Raw genomic sequence first — 22,187 nt, 5'->3', positions numbered from 1 at the left:
GTTTCACATTGCTAAGATAACTCAACTGATTATCCATCTTAATGTATTGGAGCTTTTCCCTTTACATATACAAATTCATAGTTGCACAATTATTTTAAGTTTTATATTAGTTTTTTTCTCTAGTCAGTATATGGTCTAACAAATTTGCAACATGAAGGTCATATCTAACAAATCTAGATTTTTTTGGTTGCTATTGTTGCTAGGTTGATATGGAGGCCTATCTTGCTCAAGCAACAGAAGATGGGCAAGATCCAAAGACACCAGTTGAAGCTATAGCTCATGTGTAGCCTATGTTCTGCAGTCATTTGTGCTTTTGGTGTTGTATTGTAGTTTGAAACCTGTATAAAATGCCTATGATATTTTAATTAATTGTGGAGATTGCAGGCTCTATCAGACCAAATTCATTTTATGACATTTTACACCTTCCTGCCATGTCAGCAATTCATCCTACGTGGCATTGCCTACATGGCAAGGCTAGGATTTAATGACACTAAACTAGTATCATAAGATTATATGACACTGAAATCACACGTCATAAACTTATGACATTTAGCAAAACAGATGTCATAAAATCATTTTATGACAGTGGCTTTTTGACATTACAGTTTATGTCACCTTGATGTCATAAAACTCAATTTATGACATAAATTGCATATATTATGACATTATAGAATGTCAAAAAGCCACACTTTTTGTAGTGGTTTCTGCTGCATGCCTAGCTGCCTCTTCGATCGTCCGCTAGATTGTTGTTTTCTCGACATTACTGTAGAACTTAGTCCTTACCAAGAAATAGTAGACTACGTGATCTTAACACCTCTCCTCTCCTCGGTCTAACTTAGAGGCGGACTTGCACGCCGGCCCAAGCAACAAAGCTTTCTTTCAATCTGAGCCCACATACTCTCATTAACTTACATGGGTATGACTATGCTTTTTTTTCTGTTCTTCTTACAATGCAACAGAAGTATATTTCAAAAAGATGAGTGCACATTGTCTGCGTTGTATGGTGTAATTCTAAAAAAAACAATATAATACAAAAAGGAAATGGTGGGATGGGCAAATGTAAGAACAACACTTCATAAATTACGATGGTAGGCTAATCGTTTAAAGTGAGGACTGTTTTATACATTAAGAGTTTGTTGGGTAGGGATCTAAATTTTGGTTGAAATATTTCAGATTCAGATTCTCCTATGAAATATTTTTGTGATGATTAAGGAAAATTTTATGAGAGTGTTTGGTAAACCAGATTCTAATTTTCAAAAGAATATTTTTTTACAAAAAATATATAAATGTGAATATCCTTAGAAATCAAAATGTTTTTTTGCGTGAAGGTAACTTAAATACAACTTATTTTATATTAACTTGTTACACTTGAAAAGGTACATTAAAAATAATACAACCTCTAGTGCAGAGGGATAGGCAGGAAGCAAAATTGGTGAAACCACTCCGATGCCGTTTCACGTGTGTACAAGAAAGTGAAAATTGTTCCGAGGGTTGGCAACTTCCAGTTCAGAGTATCTCCAACAGTTTGCTAAAAGTTGTTTGCCATACTTTGAGTTTTGACAACTTGCTAAAAGTTTTGGTAAGTGGAAAAAATGAACATCTCTAATAGTTTGCTATTTAGGATTGCCAAATTAAAAAAAAGGCCCACACCTCAACTACCCATACATCAAACCAACTACCGATCCATCTACTCCCGTCGCGTGATCCATCTATCCCCGGCGCACGTTGTCTTCATCACGTTGACACATCTGTGAAACATATCTTGTTTTGGAACCATCATCTATTATTTTATTTTGGAACCATCATCTGTGAAACATATTTTGTTTGATCATGAAGTGTATTTGCTTGAATTTATTTGCTTCAATACTAATGTCATTTGCTGTCATTTTATTGAACAAACAAGCACTAAATTATTTGTTGTACCGTAACACGGCAGCTTAGTAGCAGTTTGGCAGCAGCTGTCGCTATCAGCAGTAGCACGGCAGCAGCTGTACCACAACACGGCAGCAGCTCTGTACCACAGCACGACAGCACAGCAGCAGCTATCGCTATCAGCAGCAGCACGGCAGCAGCTCTATACCACACTGACAATAGCCTAGGAAAATTTCGCACAGCGCGCGGGAAGGAAGAGGGATGACGCGGGAGGCGGATGGGCTAACGAGTACGCGCGTGTACAAATACGCGCGAGGCACCCGACGATGGCAAGTGGAAATTTTTAGCAAACATATTTAGCAAACTGTTGGAGAGGATTTTTATCATTGATTTGTCAAAATTTATAGGATGGCAAGTGATTTAGTAAACTGTTGGAGATGCTCAGAGGCAAATTAAATCATATTGCCAAATTCACCTATGGTGCCTAAACAAATGTTGTATGGCACAAAGTTTTGCACCATAAGTTCCAACCCTACACTAACATGTCAATTTAGGAATCTAAATTGCAGAAAGTATGCAAAATATAATGGTTTAGAAACATGGTGCTTTTTTATGTATCAGAGAGTCGACACTCTTTATTTGTCCTTGTTGGAGCACACGTGCAAGGATATAGCTATCCCATGATCTATCATGGACCAAATGCTCTCTCATGGTTGTTTTTTCTCCATTCCAAAATGGTGGATTGCCACAACCGTGAACACTTTCTTAGGCCTCTCATAATCGGCAAAGAGACATAACAAACCATCAAAACACCACCAAACTGTCTAGGTGATGTCATTTATCATGAGTAATAAGCATAGACTTTCACTTGGCAAGAATAACGAGAAGAGCGGATGCATGCTTGCCACGTACTCTTTGAGTACTAATAGATTCCTTAACCTAAAATTAAAATATTTTGATCACTCAAATATACCAAATTTCTCTTGGGCCCAAATATGATGTGTCATGCCTTCCAAGAGATCTCAAATGGATGAGAGGAGAAAGTATATATAGTCTATGCACAATAAACTAGCTGGAACTGGACTCTCTGAACTAACAAGCACCATATTTCTTCGATGCAACCTCTGCATCGCATGCATCCTTTTCTCTAGTGATTTCTCTGGTGCACCTAGTAATGTTTTTTGGTGGCTGCTTCGTCCATTCGACAAACTGTATCTGAACACTATTGCATTTGTCCGGTGCACATTAGAAGTATGCCTTGGTGGAGTTCGAGACAAACCCTATGCACTATTTGTTATCTCTTGTTCTCATTGAAGAGCTCTCTGATGCATATAAAAACACCCCCAAACTCTTTGAACTCAAATCCTTTGTGTTTGGAATTAGGTTTTCCTTGCATCCTTTGGCTTCATCTGAGTTACATTGTGCTAAATTTCACAATTGTGGAACATATCCACTCGCTGTACTCAATTAGCTAGGTTAAGCTACTTGTTTTGTCGATGCAGAAATTTGACCAATGTATCGGACACATGACAAGCCCGGAAAATCTGCTTAACTCCAATGCAGGCCCTTTCGGTTTTCTTTCATTGTGGCACCATAAAAAATCTTACAGTATTACTAATGCCAATACAAATTGAATAGGGACGACGAATCAAGAGTGGGCAGGGACTGAATGGAGTGCATGAGCTTCGTACGTCATTGGATCCTTCACCTCAAGCTCCTCCAGTCGTGGCTCATCCATCACAAGCTCCTCTGTATCCTACCTCCTACAACCCTACATTTGAGAGGGATGCTGCTGACACAGATAGACTTAGCTAGGGATGCCGACCTTAAACTGACCAAGGCAACATGGATGGACCTCCAATTGTCCGCCTCAGGCTAGGCCAATGTGGTAGGGAGTTTTTAAATGGGGGCACATCTTCAAAATGGAGGAGGCAGTGGGAGCACGTGCAATGCGATTGATTTTTTTTATCTCTTGTTCTCATCCATCGCCCATAGAATTTTTTTCCAGGACAGGAGGCGTATATATGGCGGTGGGCGCGCTGTTGGAGATGGGTGACGGGATCGAGATGAGAATAGACAGGGTGTTCTCGGAATGGGTTGTTTGACCAAACTTTGCCACTTTGTTCCTAGCTAGGAGTTTTGTGTGGACTTGGTTTTTTTACACAGCAAAATCGTGTGGGGGGTTTTGGGCCACCAAATTTGGCATCCGTGCATGCGTGTTGCTTGTTAATTTTGTTTGGATCGGTCCAAATTTTCATGTGACTTATCTTGACAATGATTGTAAAAGAAAATGAGAATCCAACAAGACAATTAATTCAAGCACAGGCGCCATAAAACAATACGTCCTCGATCGTACTGGAACTAACTATTTGGATGTTGTCGGATTCACTTCAATCCATGTGTGTTGATGTGGATTGGAGTGGAATTTAGTTCAAATTTCACTCCAATCCATCTCAACACATGTCGATTGATGTGAATTTGACTACATCCAAACAAAATCTAAATATTAAACCAGTTGTGGATTAATTCCATCCATATGAATATTGTAATTGAAATTGTCAACACATACAGTATGTCTCCGAATGCACTCAAACAATAAATTAATCCAGCAAACGGATAATTGAATGAAGTGGCCAAAAGAAACAAACAAATTAAGCACCCGGCTTCTTCCTTCCTTCCCTTAATTTTTTTTGTCCTTCTCCCTTTGCCTCAGATCCGTGCCATGCATATATGTTTCCATTCGTTCATCCTGCAAAGTTGCGGCGGCGCTCGACCGGGACGGCGGGTCCGTGACTTCCCCCGTGGATCGCGAGCACGTAAAAGAACTGCGTCACTGTTAGGATGATGGTGAAGGTCTCCATGGTGCCCTGACATGATGCAAATTAACAAATATATATATAAAATTTTGCAGCTAGGATTAATATATAGTACTTTGATAATAAACAATAATATATATATATATATATATATATATATATATATATATATATATATATATATATATATATATATATATATATATATATATATATATATATATATATATATATATATATATATATATATATATATATATATATATATATATATATATATATATATATATATATATATCACTCTCTTGCGCTGTAAACTGGATCTTGGTCTTTTGATGTTAACTGAAAGGTAGCCCTTTAACTCAAAAAACAATATATCACTCTCTTAATAATTACTAGTTAAGGATCATTTTAATTGTTAATTTGTTGGAACGAGGATCATGTACTTTTAGTAGCTAGCTAGATACGTACCAGCTTGGCGTTTCTTCGGTCGAAAGAGATTTCCTGACAAGCTAGCCTGCAATTATTAAAACACATAAATGCATGATATGATGATGATCAAATAATAAGGACTATGCAGACGATCGAGATGGACGAGAGACATACCCCATGGCTAGGACTGTGAGTGCCCAGGCACCGAGGCCCAACGCCGCGGCGGGCTGCAGGCTGTGGTAGTTCCAGAAGCGGAGGTGGTTGAAGCCCACGATGGCGGATGCGATCCCGACGACGCCGGCAAGGAGGGAGAAGAGGACGAAGAAGCCGGTGGCGAAGTTGCCGATGGGGAAGAAAATGGGGTGGAAATGCGCGGGAAGCCGCAGCTCGGGGCCGATGATGAAGCCGCGGTCGATGGCGACGTTGAGGGCCCACCCGCCGATGATAGCCAGGATGACGTACATGCACAGGTTCAGCAGCAGCAGCAGCAGCGCCACGGGCTTGAGGTTCTCGGCCATGTCGGATCGATCGATCAGTTGGCCTCCGACGACGACCGTGCTAGCTGCTGGCTCTAGCTGCCTGCCACTTATTAGCTTGTTAGCAGCAGCTTACTTTTGCTAGCTTGTCGATCGATCGATGTATATGATCGTCGTATAGCTAGCTTATTAGCTTGCTGCTGCGTTCTCGATCGATCTTCAGGTACTAGCTACTGACCGGCCGGCTGCTGTGTACAAGGATCGATATCGATGATATATGGACGGACGGGCAGGCGGCCGGTTATTAGTTACTACTACGTACTGTATATACACTAGCTAGCTAGACAGCTAGATGCATGTCTCCGATCCTGCTTCATTTTGTTCTTTGCATTGCTTGCTCTGGCCACATACTATACGTACCCCTCCATGCCACGAAAGGAATAACATATATATATGGATCGATCGATGGCTTGTGCTGGCTAGATCTCGATCGTCTGGCTGTAAAGCGAGGCCAGGAAGACGTGTGTGTCGATACTCGATCGATCCCATGCGTCCTAGCTGCTCCATGCATGTACTGTCTACATTATTGTTTGCTTTGCTTTGCTTGGGGTCGGGGCGTTGGGGTTGGATCGACGTGCAGGTCAAGCAAAGGATCCGCGGATCGGACGACGGAGCCCATGCATGCATCGATGATCAATATAATCACCTTATTTAATTTTTCTTTTCATCAACTTGTTTGACGTAAATTATACACTAGCTAATGTATACTACGTACTGCAATAACAGCTACAACTAGCTAGTACCTATATATATAGGTAGACGTACGTAGCTGGATCATCGATCGTGTTATTAACTCCGTGGTTGATTTGATTTGACGGTGGATCCATCGATATATACCCATCGCAATGTATGTATTTGATGAGATTATTCCTTTTTAATTTCAACTACATGCATGCATGCTTGGCGCGCGGCAACCCAAACCTTAGTCTGCTACTGCTATATATATATGGAGAACAAATAAACGAGGAACAGAATAAAATAAGCACGCATACCTACCGATATATACAAAGATGAGAAAAGCAAATATTATCACTCTATTCGCTGGATCATTTCTGTGACTTATGTTAATGCTGATTTGTTGTGAGAAAAGTATGACTAAGTCTCACTAATAAGTCCAAGTGTGAACAAAATTTAGAATCAGCTGTACTTTTTCAACCACATAATATTATTTTTTTTCATAACTAGTAAATATGCCCATACGTTGCAACGGGAGAAAAATATCAATCTATTTATATTTATCATTTTTATAAAATTTAAATTCCATAATTTATTTTATTGATAACCATGACATCTATGGTATTGGATAGTTAATATTTACAATAATATATAGCTTGGAGACATAATTATTTAATAATAAAAATAGAAATTAGGCAAATCTTATCTTACTCTAGTATTATCTCTTAATATACTTCAGTATTATATTAAAACATGAGAAGTTTGTTGCTAGCTTTAGTTTTTTATTTAGATTATGATTCCTATAAAATATGATATATCAGTTAAATGTATGTATATTAGAGCATCTCTAATAGTTTGGTAAAAATCATTTGCCAAATCTTGTGATTTGGCAACTTGCTTTAATGATATGGCAAGTGAAAAAAAGATGTCTCTCCAATAGTTTGTCATTCCAGCTTGGTAAAATTTAAAAGTAAGCACCTAATCCAACCCTGGGCCTCCTCCTCACGCCGTGAAGATCCTTGGTCCTCGCGTACGTGCAAGACGCCGCCGCCGGTTCGTTTGTGTCGCCTACTCCTGCTGCGGCGCCGAGGACACACCCGTCATGCGAGAAGCTCACCTCCTGCTCGCTTCCTTCTTTGATTGATCGAACAAAGGTACTGATCGAACAAAGCTCCATGCTGCTTGCCATCTGTTGCCAGAAGCTCACCGTCTATTGCCAGATGCTCCCCTGTTGCTTTGAATTCAGCTTTTGTACATGCCGTTGTTTATTGCAGAACAGAATTCAGCTTTTGTACATGCCGTTGTTTATTGCAGAACCTTATCGTTCAGGAATCATGCCTACGAAGAGATCTTGTTCGCGAAGACAATTGGATGAAGAATCATCCGATGACTTCCTGATATTATCGGCTGCCCGAATTGTACAAACTTTGTCCGATGACAAAGGACCACACGGTGGCTCTGTCAAAGGTCGTAGATATCTTCGCCGTGATAGAGAAGGTGGACATGACAGGATGTATCAAGATTATTTGGCGGACAATCCAACATACGGCCCCGAAATATTCCGTCGAAGGTTCTTGTTCTTTACCTTCGGATTAATTTTTCCTTATTACCTGCTAAAATATTATTAGAGTTGTCAAACTTTATATTTATTTTGTTCAGGTACAGGATGTCTAAGGAACTTTTCGTACACATAATGAATGCTGTTGAAGCGTACGATGATTACTTTGTGCAGAAAAGAAATGCGGCCAATCAGCTTGGATTGAGTTGCTTCCAAAAAGTCACTGCCGCAATGCGTATGCTCACTTATGGGGTTCCAGCTGATGCGACAGATGAGTACGTTCGCATTGGCGAAAGTACTGCACTTGAGAGCCTACGTAAGTTTGTTGCTGCAGTTGTTGAAATATTTGAAGATGAATACCTCAGATACCCCAATGAGGCGGACATAGCACGATTACTTGCAATGGGTGAGAAAAAAGGATTTCCGGGAATGTTAGGGTCCATTGATTGTATGCATTGGGCATGGAAGAACTGTCCATATGATAAACAAGGTCAGTACAAGGGGCATGTGGACAAGCCAACTATTATTCTAGAGGCTGTTGCTTCGGACGACCTTTGGATATGGCACGCCTTCTTTGGAATGCCTGGGTCCCATAATGATATCAATGTTCTTCATAGATCTCCTTTGTTTGATAACCTAGCCGAAGGTAGAGCTCCAGGAGTGAAATTTTCTGTTAACGGACATGACTACACAATGGGATATTATCTTGCAGATGGTATATACCCCTCATGGGCTACTTTAGTCCAGTCCATCGCTGCTCCTATGGGCAACAAGAGGCAATATTTTGCCAAAGCACAAGAAGCAGCGAGGAAGATGGTCGAGAGAGCTTTTGGGGTTCTTCAGTCTAGGTTCGCCATTATTCGAGGACCAGCGCGCCCTTGGGACATTGAGACTTTGGCATTGATCATGAGGGCTTGTGTGATCATGCACAATATGATTGTGGAAGATGAAGGATTCGTGGTTGACCCTCGGGAACGTTTTGATTACGGTGGTGAAAATGTTGAACCTGATCATGGCCAACCTACTCGTACACTTGATGAATATATTGAGGCACATAGAAAGATCAGAGACAAGGGAACACATGTGCAGTTGAAAGAAGATCTCATCGAACACCTGTGGAACCATCATCCAGATTTATATTCGTACACTATATAATTTTAAATGTTATAGTTTATTTCGATTTGTGTTAGCTACTCATTTCTATTTCATCCTGTTCAAAATTATATACTCAAATGTAATAGGTCATTTGTTTTTATTCATGTACCATGAACCATCGAATTATTTTTCTTCCTGTCGTCAGCTCAAGTGCAATATTTTACTCAAATGCAACAAGAGACAAGACCATGCAAGATTTGTCGTCAGGGAACATTCAGCAGCTTCAGCTTGCAGACATTCAGCAGCTTCAGCTCTGCCGGGCACCAATACTCTCTAGCTACAGTACCATGCAACGTACCAAAATCTGCACAGTACCATGTCGGCCAGCAACTCAAGTGAATACAAATGCATACAGTACCATGAATAGAAGTAATTCTGATTGAAAGAAAATGTTCTGATGACTATGAAAGCAAATCAAACTAAAGGTTCAAGAATTATAGAACATAGAAGACATAAACTAAATTGTTTTTCCAAGACGCTTATTAGCGACAATCTCCTCTTGCATCATCTGAAGCCATTCAAGCTGCAGCGTGTCAAGACCAGCCTTGTTCGCCATCATAATTTCTTTTTCCTGTTTTAGCAAATCTGCTGCAGCTCTTTTCAGTTCCGCATCAGCTCTCTTCTTCTCTAGCTCTAGTGCTTGTTTGTCTACTTCAAGTGAAGCCATGAACCTCTCTTGTTTAGCCTTCGCTTTTTCCTTGTCCGACTCCTCCTTTTTTGCCCACATCTTGTCCAAAGCTTGCACGCAAGCCTCACCACCTCCTCGCCTATGATTTTCTTTGACCTTCTTGATCCCATCTGACCTTTTTCTTGGTTCTGTTTCTACAGGTTCATCACCAACCGCTACGACTTGATCATCACTATTGGCTCCTTCATCCCTTGGCCTGGAATTCTTTGTGGCCTTCTTATTCTTCTTGCTTGCTGCTACTTTCTCCAGCTCGGCAAGTTCTATCATCTTTGCTTTCCACTTGTCCTCCTTCTTTAGTATGTTCCAACAATGATCAAGACCAAAAGATTTCTTGTCCTTGTCTTGTGAAGTGTAGTACTTTTTCGCTTCGTTCATCTGTATAAAGATATTTACAATGTTAATACATTTTAAAATAAAAAATTTCAATTACAACAATGAACACATATGTCATACCTTATCTTCAATTGTTGTCCCACTTTGATTCCTACGTTGAATGGCCTCATAGCATGAACAAAACTTGTTCACTTGCAACTGAATAGTCAGCCACCTATGCATGATCGAATTCTCTGTACGAACAACTTCAGTTTTATTGTGTTCCACATAGAAAGCATGAACTCTTCCCCAAAATGTGGTACGTGTTTGATTAGCCCCATTAATGGGATCTTTGCTGACATTCAACCAGGCCGAGCAAATTACTTCGTCCTCGCGCCAATGAAAATTTTTTGCCCTCCTAGTTCCCTTTGTACTGCGGCTTGCCTGCACTTCATCATGAGTGTGTTGAGTGTTTGGAATGAGCATCTCATCCAAACCAGCAACATGAGAGTCTTCTCCATTGAGAAGAATGCCCGACAGAAAATTTCCATCTTCTTCCATCAGTCTACACAAATTTATGAAATTTTTTTTTAGAATAATGCTATGAATAGACCATGAACAGATATTCTATCATGACTATCAGATCGACCATGACATATACTCGTCCTGGATGCACCGGTGATGCCATGCATCTAGCTATGCATTGGTGGTCTTGAGACAAAGCAAACAATATACTAGAATAATACATGCATCTATGCAGAAACTAAAAATAGGAACCCTTGTACTCGTCCAGTGCGGCGCCCGTCCATCCCCCACGGACCTTGGCCTCAACACGGCACTCGATTTGATCTACACCAAGGATAAACTGACCCACACCCAGCAATACAGAAGGAGGACCGCAAGATTGGCAGGGATCTAGCCAATAGCGGACGGGACATACCTGGCGACACGAAGAGAAAAGAAGCCGCCGCGTGACTCGCGCGAAGATGAAGACCGACGGCGGCAGCGGCGTGGTGATAAAAACGAGGAAACCACGACTTCTGCTCTGGATATATACCGCGGGAAGAAGGACTTGGCGCGCGCGGGAGGGGAGGCCGTCGCGCGGGACAGGCGAGGGCGACGGAAAATTTCGCGATGCCAAGTCCTCTCCAAGTGCGCAAATATGGCAGTGCGAGGCCGGAGGATATCAAGTTGCCAAGGATAGCAAGTTCGTTTAAGGAACTGTTGGAGGGTGTTTTTTGTGGTTTTACCAAATAAATTAAGATAACAAGTTGGTTTACCAAACTACTGGAGATGCTCTTATGAACACATAGGCTTATGAAGTGTTCATATGACGTAACAACACATCGTGCAAAAGTAGTGGAAACATCTTTTTTATATTTTTACATACTTAAATTGATTGTAAACTATTTAGCAAGCATAAATTTAGGTAAATTAGTAAATCAGTGAGATATGCAGGAATGGTGCTAAAACTTTTACCACAAACCAAGAATCACATTAAATAGGCTACCATAAAATTTTTATAATAATTGGAGCAAGATAACTACAATTTTAATTTTACACTAAAAAGCATAGGCAAGCATCTCCAACAAAAAAATATACTAAAATTTATGATATTTTTTGTTTACTATATGGATCTACATATATGGAGCTAAACAAAATTTGTTTTGCAATTTTTAGATTTTTCTATGAATTTTTACGCATTTACCAATTTTCAACCAAATTTAAAAATAAAAGAAAAACAAATTAATAGGACAGACATTTTGCATCTATTTTTTATTTACTACATGGATCTACATATGTGGAGCTGAACAAAATTTGTTTTATAATTTTTAGATTTTTCTATGAATTATTACGTATTTATTAATTTTCAGCTGAATTAAACTAATAGGATATAGGAGATTTTGTATTGGGAACTTTGAAAAAAATTCTATTTTCTTTTTCTTTCTACAAGCGCAGAAGGCTAGCGATCCTTCCTGGCCAGCGATCCGACATTAATACAAGATTTTGCATTGAAAACTCTAGAAAACATTCTATTTTTCTTTTCTCTCTTTACCAGCGTTAAACGGAAGGAGGTTTCCTGGAACGAAGACGGACAGGGCAGGAAACAGAACACGGACAGGGCCGGTAGAAAAATATTGGCAGACTGAAATTTTCTCTCTTTATAGATAGGTATAGATAAATTAACATTAACATTAGCCGCAAAAACGATCTAATGAACAGAATGATAATATTTGTTTTTCTCATCCTTGCTTTTGTTTTTTCCCACTTGTACTACTACTTTATTTGCATTGAATATTGATTGCTGGCCATGGCTAATCGTCGTCAGTGCATGACATGCATATGGCAGCCGCAAGAATGTCTGCGCTGCCCCTTCTTCCTTCGTCTCTATTAGAAGATGAAGATGTGTGTTACAAGTTTGATTCGATTTGTAGAAAATACATTTAATATTTAGAGCAAGGTCAATAACAGAGCCAAGTGCTTGACTATATATAAGCCAAGTGATTAGAGTCAAGTTATACAGAAGTTCTCTCATACTATACTTATTTTTAAGACACATTTTCCTTTCTATTTCTCCTCACAACACTTGCTATTTGAACCCACCACTACCTAGTCATTTGTGCCTAACTTGGTGCTTGCATGAGAGCCAAGCTATTATCTCTCTCCTGTCTTCTCTCCTTCACGTCAACATTAGCTTGGTTATAAGCCCATTATTATACTTGTTCTTATATCTTTATAAATAAATTTATTAAAAAAACTAGATTTAAAGATCTTTCTAATGATACTAATTATGTATCATAATATTATATATGTAACTAAAGTTGTTTCTCAGAAAGGATAAACGATATATAGCTATTTAGGGACAGAGGGAGTTCATGTCATGCACAAGCAGAATTTTTTATTTCTTCTGGTGATATGAGATTCTTCTAGTATTTTACTATTTAAAATTTAGTATAAACTTTCTCTAACTAGCGGTTCATAATATATAGCGTCGCTAGAAATAAAATTGTGGTTCTAAACCATGAACCACAAGTGTAAATTCATTTTTATTAATTGTTTTCTTAAGTTTACTACCACTAAGAAAGCAGCCAGTAAAAATATATTTATAGTGGCAATTTTCATAATCTTGCGTCAATACAGATAATTTAAAATAGACGTTGAATAATAAGAATTAAGCATTAAAATTTGATTTTTTTTTAAATGATCAGGGATGGAGAAATGATCAAATTAAAAGTTGTAGAACTTTGTTGTTTATAACCTTTTTATTTCAAACAATTTACTGCTTCAAAATGTTGTTTGAAAATCAATTTCAAAATTGTTGAAGAACTCTGATTTCTTGTTTTAATCTCTGTCTAAAACTTGTAACTAGTCTTTCTCCCTCATACTAACTTCAAATTTGATAATTTCTTTCTAAAAATTTCTAAAATCATGCTCTATCAAATTTTTATTTTAATTTCTTTAAGATCTCAACAATCAATTTATGCTCGGTTTAGTATAATATGTGGGGAACCAAATTGCAACATAGACACAAGTGACTGTTAGGCGTAGTGGTTAGAGAAGTATCGCGCGAGGAGCAGGCAAGTGGCTGATCAATGGCGGCCTCCCTGGATTAAATTATTTTTCCTATTTTTAGAGCCTAATTTGCAATTTTCAAAAATCATTTATAGTGGGGGTAGCCTTAAGAAAATAGTATGTAAAAATGTATTTATAGTGATGGTTTTCTTAACAAAACGACCGGTGTAAATCATTTGTCGTGTGGTGGTTCTCATGATTTTCATTGGCCTCTGGCACCGGCGGTGGATAAAAACTAGTGGATAAAAACTAGTGGTGGATAAAAACACCAGTAAAAATAAGTTTAGAACAACTAGTAAATACTAGTGAACATAAAGTGCGTGGCTGTGGCCGAGGAAAAAAGTACATTCCAAGCATTTTAAATTGTAAGAGATTTATGTTTTTTTCTAGCTTTTACTATCTATCTATCTATCTATCTATCTATCTATCTATCTATCTATCTATCTATCTATCTATCTATCTATCTATCTAGATATAACATATACATAGTAAAAGTTATATATATTTCCAATAAAGTCAGAACGTCTTTTTAGAATGTTTTGAACGGAGGTTGAGAGAGTGTATAAGTTTAACTTGATTTATCAAGCCTTTACCACTATATAGCAAACAAGGTAACATATATATACATTCCGATGGATCGACCTTTTGTATTTTTGGTAGTCTAATTAAGGGTGAGGATGACCCTTCAAATGAACGGTCTTGTCTAGTGTAACTAAATGAACTAAATTAAAAAAATAAGATAAGAAATTATCTATTTAGTTTGTTAAATTAGACTAGAGAAGAACCATCACTAAAACTCGTTCTTTACCGAGGGCCTGAGGCTTTGCCGAGGGCCAAATCTCGTGCACTTGGCAAAGACCTTCTTTGCCGAGGGCCGCCAACTGAGACCCTCGGCAAAGAAAAGCCCTCGACAAAGAAGCCTTTGCCGAGGGCCAGGCCCTCGGCAAAGAAAGGCCCTCGGCAAAGACGCCCTCGGTAATTTTAGTGTATTGAGTAACGGCAGCCGAGCCCCGTCAGCCTTTGCCGAGGGCCATCCGTCAGGCCCTTGGCAAAGGTTTTAATTTTTTTTTTTACAAAATTCTTTGCCGAGGGCCTTTCCTCTGGTCCTCGGCAAAGACCCCCTTTGCCGAGGGCCAAGCTTAGCCCTCGACAAAGAACTTTTTTTTATTTTTGAGTCCAATTTTTTTTGGCACAAATTACATTATTTTAAACACAAATTTAAAAATTGACACAAATTTCACTTTTATATATATATTTCTTGAATTTATTTCAATTCGTCGTAATTTTTCTGCTGTTATAAATTTGAACTGCAGGTGCATGATATAATAAATTGTAGTCTTTCAAAAAATATTATTCATGTTATTTGATGTGTGTGTGGAGTCTCTACGGACAAACTGGAATCAAATTCCGCGCAACTTTTTCGTGTGACATGATTAGCCACTTCTCAGAAAATTGATTTAAAATTATATTAAATCTATATGAAGTCTAAAAATCACGAAACTTTACGAGGTTTCATATTAACACATGTGTAGGCTATGGTAAAAAATTCAATCGTTTTCGAATAAGTTGCGAAGTCAGATGTCCAAAACCCGGACATCTCCACATGTGATCGCAAGTGATCATATAAAAAAGTGAAAACTATGACGAATTGAAATAAACTCAAGAAATATATATAAAAAAGTGAAATTTGTGCCAATTTTTAAAATTAAAATTATGTTTAAAACAATGTAATTTGTGCCCACAAAAATATTTGACACAAAATTTCAAAAAAGAAAATTCTTTGCCGAGGGCTAAGTATGGCCCTCGGCAAAAGGGGTCTTTGCCGAGGGCTACAGGATAGACCCTCGGCAAAGAAATTTGTAAAAATAAAAAATAAAAATCCTTTGCCGAGGGCCGAAACCCTAACTTATCCGTGCTGCCTGGGCCTAAGGCCCATTTTCCCTGCTCCAGACGCCGACGCCGCCTCTGTGCCCCCAGCTGCGCGCCCGCCCGCACACGCCGCCACCGCCGCCTCCGCGCCCGCCCGCCGCCCCTTGCGCGCCCGCCCGCCGACCCCTGAGCGCACGCACGCCGCCCCGCCGCCACCGCCTCCGCCCTCTGCGCGCTCGCCCGCCGCTCCCTGCGCGCGCGCGCCGCCCGCTCCGCCGCCGCCGCATCCGCCCCCTGTGCGCCCGCACGCCGGCCCCTGCGCGCCCGCACGCCGCCCGCCCGCTGCCACTGCGCCTCCACCGCGTGCGCCCGGCTGCCTGCCGCCGCTGCGGCCCCACTGCGCGCGCCCGGCCGCCTGCCGCCGCTGCGCGCGCCCGCCCGCCCGCTGCGGCCCCACTGCGCGCGCCCGCCCGCCCCCCAACAAGCGGCGCGGTCAGCTGGAGCTTCAAGCGGTGCGGCCAGCCAGATCTCCAAGTGGCGGCGGCGGCACTGTGCAGTACGAGGACGGGTGAGGCAGCATGTGCATTTCTTTGTCTTTCCTAATGGCCTAATCCCATGCAGCGGCTTTATCTTCAGTTCTTCCTCTTCCCCAACCCTAAGCAGGAGGCGGACACCATGGCAGATCAATCAAGTAAGTTTCTTCTCTTCTGATCTGCTAGTTTTGAATTTGTTCTCTGTATTTTGTAGCCTGCGTGAACTGCTACATAATATATTTGGGCCTAGTTTAGATTCAGAAATGCAATAATCCTTTTTCGAGGAACTAAGGCATAACGTAGTACTACTATATAGTTTATTTTGGTCCTATATTAGTTCAGGTTGCTATATTAGTTCTGTACTTAACTCAAGCAGCTATTTTAATTCTGTTTTATTGATTCAAGCTTTGTACTTAACTCAAGCTAGTATATTAATTTTGTTGCCTAGGTAATGCATCTAGCACCGCCTCTGCCCCAGTAGCAGGTGCACAAGCATGAGCACAACATGCTATTAATTCATTTGTAATTGCTTTGAGTTCAGATTTAGTTTAAATGACAGTACAATCTGTTGATTGCATAGATTCAGTTTCTGGAGAGCAATTTTAGTTGCTACAATTAAGTGGGTGTGAGGTATGCCATTGCTTGGACTTTTAGTTGCTACAATTAAGTGGGTCGTGTAATCACCGGAAGGTTATAAAAAACTAGAAGCAATCATCGCAAGGCAGCAGGATCAAAGGCTCCCGGCTCTTCCAACTAGCATCCGTTTTATTTGCTTTTCTTTGTACATGCAGATTTGTATGCATGGTATGTGTTAAAATTTAAAACTTGAGATACTCAATACATATCTCTAGATTCTTTTTATGCCCATCAGTTATGACTTTCGAATGGTCATTACTCACATTTCTAGGCTAGCAGACAGTGCTATGTTAGAATTATTTTGTTCTTATTTTGCTAGTTATTTTAAAAGAACATTTAGCGACAGATCGTCTATTGTCAATCTCGATGTTGTGATGTAGTCAATAGTGATCTTCCTATCTTATTTTTTACTACGGTGAACAAAAATTAGGTTGCGAGAATCTTGAATTGCTTTTTTTTGTATGCTAGGCTCAAAGGAGGCCATCACTACTGAACCACTGCAACAAGGGTAAGTTGTAAAGGTTCTGTGGCTTGCTTGCCAAAGTTGCGTGTCTTTGCTGAAAGTCGCCATGGATTTTGTTACCATGAAGTGGCTGGATTTAGTTACCATGAAGTCTGAAGTGACTGAAATTTAGATGTCTCACTCTGAAAAGCAACTTTATTTATGTGTCAACCAATGCACTGAATTTTTGTGACTGAATTTCAATAGATTCAGACCATCGGAAAAAGGAAAACTAAGTCATTGTCCACGTGAGTATCTTCATCAATCTATTTGCAGAGTCTTGAATGGAGAGTAGTGCAAACACTCGACTAAGTGCTATCCTGCTATTTTTTCTAATTCAGTATCAAATCATATAATCAGTGATTCCGTAAAACCAGATACATTTTGTTCATGTTAGATACTCAATTCAAGTCCCATGACTGCCTTTTATATCTGTAGTTAATTTATTCTAGCAGTTTTGAAGGCAGGCTATTAACAGTAGCACTAAAACATTATTAAGCAGACAAGTCATGCTACTCTGTCTTTCCATTAAGTGATCTAAATCAGTCCTATGTTTTGGTTCTAAATATTTTTTTTGTCAATTCTACAGGATATCAGTCAGCAAGCACAAAAGTCGATTGTGAAAGAGTGCACTAGTCATCTTTTGGTGTATGTTATTTTCCAGCTACTTTTGTTGGTTCATCATACTAGTAGGATGGATCTAGCTAGAGTAGTGAAAATCTGAATTTTATTTGTAAAGGATGTGTTTCCTGAACTACACAAACTATGAATGAACAATCTTGAAGTTTATTTCGTGTAACAAATGTGGTAGGCCTAGATAGCTTACTTCTACTCTTTGTATATTTGGATGATGACTATGACTTATGTGATGTGGTCAGATTTGGTATTATATATATGATGTGCTGTGGTTCGATGGGATTTGAAATTATATATGTTGTGCTAACTGCTTTATTAAAATTTGATTATTATATTTTTTTTTGCTGTAGTTGTGTCTTTGCCGAGGGCCCTAGCAATAGCCCTCGGCAAATTTTTTTTTAAAAAAAATCCTAAACATTTCTTTGCCGAGGGCCAGGGATGAGGCCCTCGGCATAGGTCTTTTTTTAAAAAAATAAAAAATTTCTTTGCCGAGGGCCTGGAGAAAGCTCTCGGCAAAGATTTTTTTTTAAAATATTTCTTTGCCGAGGGCCGGCCCTTGGCAAAGAAACTGCTAACAGTGTTGGCGCCGTGACGGCTGCTTTTCTTTGCCGAGGGCCAATCTTGGCCCTCGGCAAAGGCTTTACCGAGTGCCTGACAAAGGGCCCTCGGCAAAACCCCTTTTGCCGTCTAAAAAATTTCCCCAGGGGTCTTTGCCGAGGGTTTTTTGGCCTTTGCCGAGGGCCTCTGGCCCTCGGCAAAGAGGCAGTTTCCAGTAGTGCATGGGTACCCATTTGGAGCATGGTCCCCATTCTTATGTCTAATTAAGGCCTTATTTAGTTCTAAATTTTTTTGCAAAATAGACATTATAGCAATTTCGTTTGTATTTGACAAATATTGTCTAATCATGGACTAACTAGGCTCAAAAGAGATTTGTCTCGTAAATTACAACAAACTATGTAATTAATTATTATTTTATTTATATTTAATCTTCTATACATACACTGTAAGATTCAATGTGATAAAAAATCTAATTTTTTTTACAAATTTTTATGGAACTAAACAAGGCATAATATAAAACACGTTCCAACACTGCAGTAGAAAGCTGTAGGAAGGAATCTCTCCTGCGCTTTCAATCCGTTGACTGCATGCAATGGCCGGACACGTCACGTACCAATGCAAACAATGTATGCCACATGCGAACGAGTTGACTAATAATAAGTTGACCTTTTAGGCATCTATACACGCTAAAGTTGCTTTCGAGTTTGTAAGCGTCCTATATGCATGCATTCACGCACTCCAACATCAGAATATATAGAATATATAGTATGCCGCGGATACGTGTAAAACGACCGTTATTGTTGCAAGCCGGCCGCTGCTGGTCTATCAGCAGTTCAGCACACAGTCCGGTCCATTTATTGGTACAGTCGATCGCGCAATCTCTTAAAGCTAACGATGATGGCAGGCATCAAATTGCTAATAATCCATATGTTGTTCAAAAAGAAGAAAGGAACGATCAGCCTTTTCCTAAAAAAAAGACGATCAACCAGCTAGTGTGTGTATATATATATATATATATATATATATATATATATATATATATATATATATATATATATATACACACACACACTACACTGTAGCTGGCAATAAAAATAACTATTTTTAGACATGTTGAGCATCTCCAACAGTTTGCTATCCTTCATTTTTTTAGCAAAACTAAAGAAACCACCCCTCGAACACTTTTGCAAAAGACTTGCTAAAATTTGATAACTTGTCACATTTCCTACCTCCACCCGCGTATAGATACGCATCGGTCTCAACTTGCCATCGCGCAAAAGCTAGGCCAGTAGGCGCAAGTGGCGTGGTTTCTGCATGCGGTCCGTACAATTTTACCCATGCATGCATGATCGCGCAATACATGCATTATCTCAAATGGCAAATTATTGGAGATATAATCTTTTTTTACTTGCCATATGTTTTAGTCACTTGCCAAATCATAAGATTTGTCAAGTAATTTTTGACAAACGGTTGGAGATACTCTATGATAATTACTAGATTAATTTATGATATTATAGTAACCCTATATATATATTAATTATATTCATAACGTCAATTATAGGAAGTATTTAGTTTGTGATCAGGGAGTAATATATATCACTCGCTCCATCTCATATTTCACACAGGGAAATTAAATACAAATAAACTAGATTTTGGTCATTAATTTGGTTTACAATATGTTGTCATTTGTTGAAGAACCATGCAATATCATTTCAAAAAGACACTATTGTGAATATAAATATTATATCCTAATCCTAGACTTATAAGCTGACTAATTATTGTTGATAAAAAAATTGTAAAATTTGAATTTTTCCATATAAAATACATTTATTATTCTGGGAGATGGAGGGAGAACATATATACTGAGTAATTTTTTCCCTTCAGATTAGAGAAGATGGCAAAGAATCAAAGAAAATATATATCTACCTCATGGTTAACAATTAGGTACACAGCACGTACAGACCAAAAAAAAAAAGAGATGAAACATATATAATTAAACACATCACAACACATATAATCAATTTTATTCATATACCGTCAATTATGACCACTTGTAACAACAACAATAATCAGGACCCGATCGAGCACAAGGAGTGCTAGATAAGTTTGGATAATTTTGCCCCAACCCTTTTTTCTTCTGTAATAATAATATGTATATATTTGTATACATGCGCGCGCGGCCAGCTTATATATATACTATAATAATTAATATAGCAGGAGCTCAACAATTAATATATATAATCGAAATGGTTTTTTTTTGGAACAACGTACAAATGGGAATTTAAACGTACTGCCATATTTATTTCTGTCGTTGGATGATGCAGAAACTGCGTGTCCTGTCTCTCTTTCACGCATCACGCCGCGTAGTCGCAGTAGCCGTTGGTGCACTTGCTGGTTCTGCACTTGACACCGCACCCGCCGCAGTTCTTCTCGTCGGTGAAGGTGTTGACGCACTTGCCCTGGCAGCAGGTCTGCGTGTACTTGCACGTCTTGTTGCAGTTGCCGCAATGCTTGAAGCTGTACTCAGTGTCGACGCATGTGCCCTGGCAGCACGTCGCGCCGGGGCTCCCCGGCGAGAGGCAGATGGATTGCGACTTCTTGCCGCTGCAGTCGTACAAGTTGACGTTGGCAAGGAAGCGACTTCTCCTGAGGGGAAGATCAGGCGGCGGCGTCGCCACCACCGTTTGCTCAAGGGGGATGAGGGCAAGGGCGAGCGCCATGAGAAAGATGGTGGAATTTCTCATGGCGGCCGCGGGTGGAGGAGCGGGGTACGTTGGCGAGCTCGGCGCGCTAGCTACCAGAAGCGTATATGTCGTCTATGATCTCTGTGTGTCTCGGCAGGTGCCTCCTATTATGATGGTTCTATCGGAGGAGCAGGAGGAGGAATTGAAGGGAATGATGAAATGGGCCGCCGGGGGTTGGTTAGTTGACGTACGGAGGATGGAGGCGAGGAGCTAGCGATCGAGTGCTTATACTAAAAGGCAGGCATATGCAGTGCGGTGTGTGTACGTACTGTGTGATAGGGGCCGGTGCCCGGGGCTGCGGCGAGAGTCAGAGCACGCACGCATGCAATTGCAATGGTTGATTTGCACGGCAAAAGCCTGGAGTGCAGGGCGGGAGTGTGCGGAGCAAGGTTGTGGTTGTGGTGTGGTGGGCTCCTGCTACTGCAAGCTAGCAGGCGGCCGGCGAGCTCCAAACACGACACGGTTGAGTGTCCATTATTAGTCTCTCACGGGCCTGCCTACGTACATTGCTAGCTGGAACCCAATATATAATAAACCTTCGTTCCTTGATATAATACTTTGCAACTAACGGTAACCCCTAGCTAGGATATGATACGTAGCTACGCTGTGGCTCTCTTCCGAGTGCGATCAAATAAAGGGCCGGGGGATTACGATTATATTATTACTATACACTTGTATATCATTTAATACTTTTATGCTAATAATGACTGATCGCACCCTGAAGATTCCAGAGCCTTTGTTAATTTGCTAATATAGGTACGCCATTACGGCCGGGAACGAGTTGACCACACACCTGTGACTACTGACTACACGTACGGTAACAGTGCTGGCACTTTTTAGTAGGCAAGGGGTGTGTTTGGCTTCCTAGAGGACCTGTTTCGTTGCTGGTAAGGCCTTCGGAGCCTGACCAGGGTTGGCCATCTATTGATGTCGGATGTGACCAAGGTTTTTAATTTCGTTATCGCAAAAATTTTGGCCACCACCGAAATTACCGAATTTCGCGAAATTCAGCCGAAATTTCGTCGAAATTTTTTTAGAGACTAGCACATGAAGTATGCTTTTATTTTTAAAAAAATTAGATCTAAACAAGTA

The 22,187-nt window shown here is 40.0% G+C and overlaps 5 protein-coding genes across 5 annotated transcripts; 2 read left to right on the top strand and 3 right to left on the bottom strand.

The window, feature by feature from the left end:
• Window positions 4,373-6,019, bottom strand: LOC8078065. Its single transcript, XM_002454813.2, has 3 exons — window positions 5,295-6,019; window positions 5,160-5,205; window positions 4,373-4,739 (listed from the first exon to the last, which is right to left on the bottom strand). The coding sequence occupies exons 1-3, from the start codon at window positions 5,636-5,638 to the stop codon at window positions 4,617-4,619; spliced, it is 513 nt and encodes a 170-aa protein (XP_002454858.1). The 5' UTR covers window positions 5,639-6,019; the 3' UTR covers window positions 4,373-4,616.
• Window positions 8,121-9,044, top strand: LOC8077537 (putative nuclease HARBI1). The gene has a single exon (XM_002456988.2). It carries the CDS (start codon window positions 8,121-8,123, stop codon window positions 9,042-9,044), a length of 924 nt encoding a protein of 307 aa, XP_002457033.2.
• LOC110434088 lies at window positions 9,424-10,287 on the bottom strand. Its single transcript, XM_021457781.1, has 2 exons — window positions 10,186-10,287; window positions 9,424-10,107 (listed from the first exon to the last, which is right to left on the bottom strand). The coding sequence occupies exons 1-2, from the start codon at window positions 10,285-10,287 to the stop codon at window positions 9,502-9,504; spliced, it is 708 nt and encodes a 235-aa protein (XP_021313456.1). The 3' UTR covers window positions 9,424-9,501.
• Window positions 11,179-18,085, top strand: LOC110434085. Its single transcript, XM_021457780.1, has 6 exons — window positions 11,179-11,251; window positions 15,678-16,054; window positions 16,123-16,177; window positions 17,124-17,163; window positions 17,365-17,405; window positions 17,747-18,085. The coding sequence occupies exons 1-6, from the start codon at window positions 11,179-11,181 to the stop codon at window positions 17,791-17,793; spliced, it is 633 nt and encodes a 210-aa protein (XP_021313455.1). The 3' UTR covers window positions 17,794-18,085.
• LOC8074149 (stigma-specific STIG1-like protein 3) lies at window positions 20,345-21,368 on the bottom strand. Its single transcript, XM_002454812.2, has one exon. It carries the CDS (start codon window positions 21,093-21,095, stop codon window positions 20,706-20,708), a length of 390 nt encoding a protein of 129 aa, XP_002454857.1. The 5' UTR covers window positions 21,096-21,368; the 3' UTR covers window positions 20,345-20,705.

Source organism: Sorghum bicolor, chromosome 3, assembly GCF_000003195.3.
Source record: "Sorghum bicolor cultivar BTx623 chromosome 3, Sorghum_bicolor_NCBIv3, whole genome shotgun sequence".
NCBI lineage: Eukaryota > Viridiplantae > Streptophyta > Magnoliopsida > Poales > Poaceae > Sorghum > Sorghum bicolor.
Note: the sequence above shows the minus strand (reverse complement) of the source record. Positions and strands in the feature narration are given on the sequence as shown.

Bases quoted from the DNA above. Each gene is read 5' to 3' on its own strand.
- LOC110434085 (XM_021457780.1), top strand. From the start codon at position 11,179: ATGCCAAGTCCTCTCCAAGTGCGCAAATATGGCAGTGCGAGGCCGGAG. The intron at 17,164-17,364 runs GTAAGTTGTAAA...GAATTTCAATAG, and splicing joins ACTGAACCACTGCAACAAGG to ATTCAGACCATCGGAAAAAG. The intron at 17,406-17,746 runs GTGAGTATCTTC...TCAATTCTACAG, and splicing joins AAAACTAAGTCATTGTCCAC to GATATCAGTCAGCAAGCACA.
- LOC8074149 (XM_002454812.2), bottom strand. From the start codon at position 21,095: ATGAGAAATTCCACCATCTTTCTCATGGCGCTCGCCCTTGCCCTCATC.
- LOC8078065 (XM_002454813.2), bottom strand. From the start codon at position 5,638: ATGGCCGAGAACCTCAAGCCCGTGGCGCTGCTGCTGCTGCTGCTGAAC. The intron at 5,206-5,294 runs GTATGTCTCTCG...TAATAATTGCAG, and splicing joins CTCACAGTCCTAGCCATGGG to GCTAGCTTGTCAGGAAATCT. The intron at 4,740-5,159 runs GTACGTATCTAG...GCATCATGTCAG, and splicing joins ACCGAAGAAACGCCAAGCTG to GGCACCATGGAGACCTTCAC.
- LOC8077537 (XM_002456988.2), top strand. From the start codon at position 8,121: ATGCGTATGCTCACTTATGGGGTTCCAGCTGATGCGACAGATGAGTAC.
- LOC110434088 (XM_021457781.1), bottom strand. From the start codon at position 10,287: ATGCATAGGTGGCTGACTATTCAGTTGCAAGTGAACAAGTTTTGTTCA. The intron at 10,108-10,185 runs GTATGACATATG...ATCTTTATACAG, and splicing joins GGACAACAATTGAAGATAAG to ATGAACGAAGCGAAAAAGTA.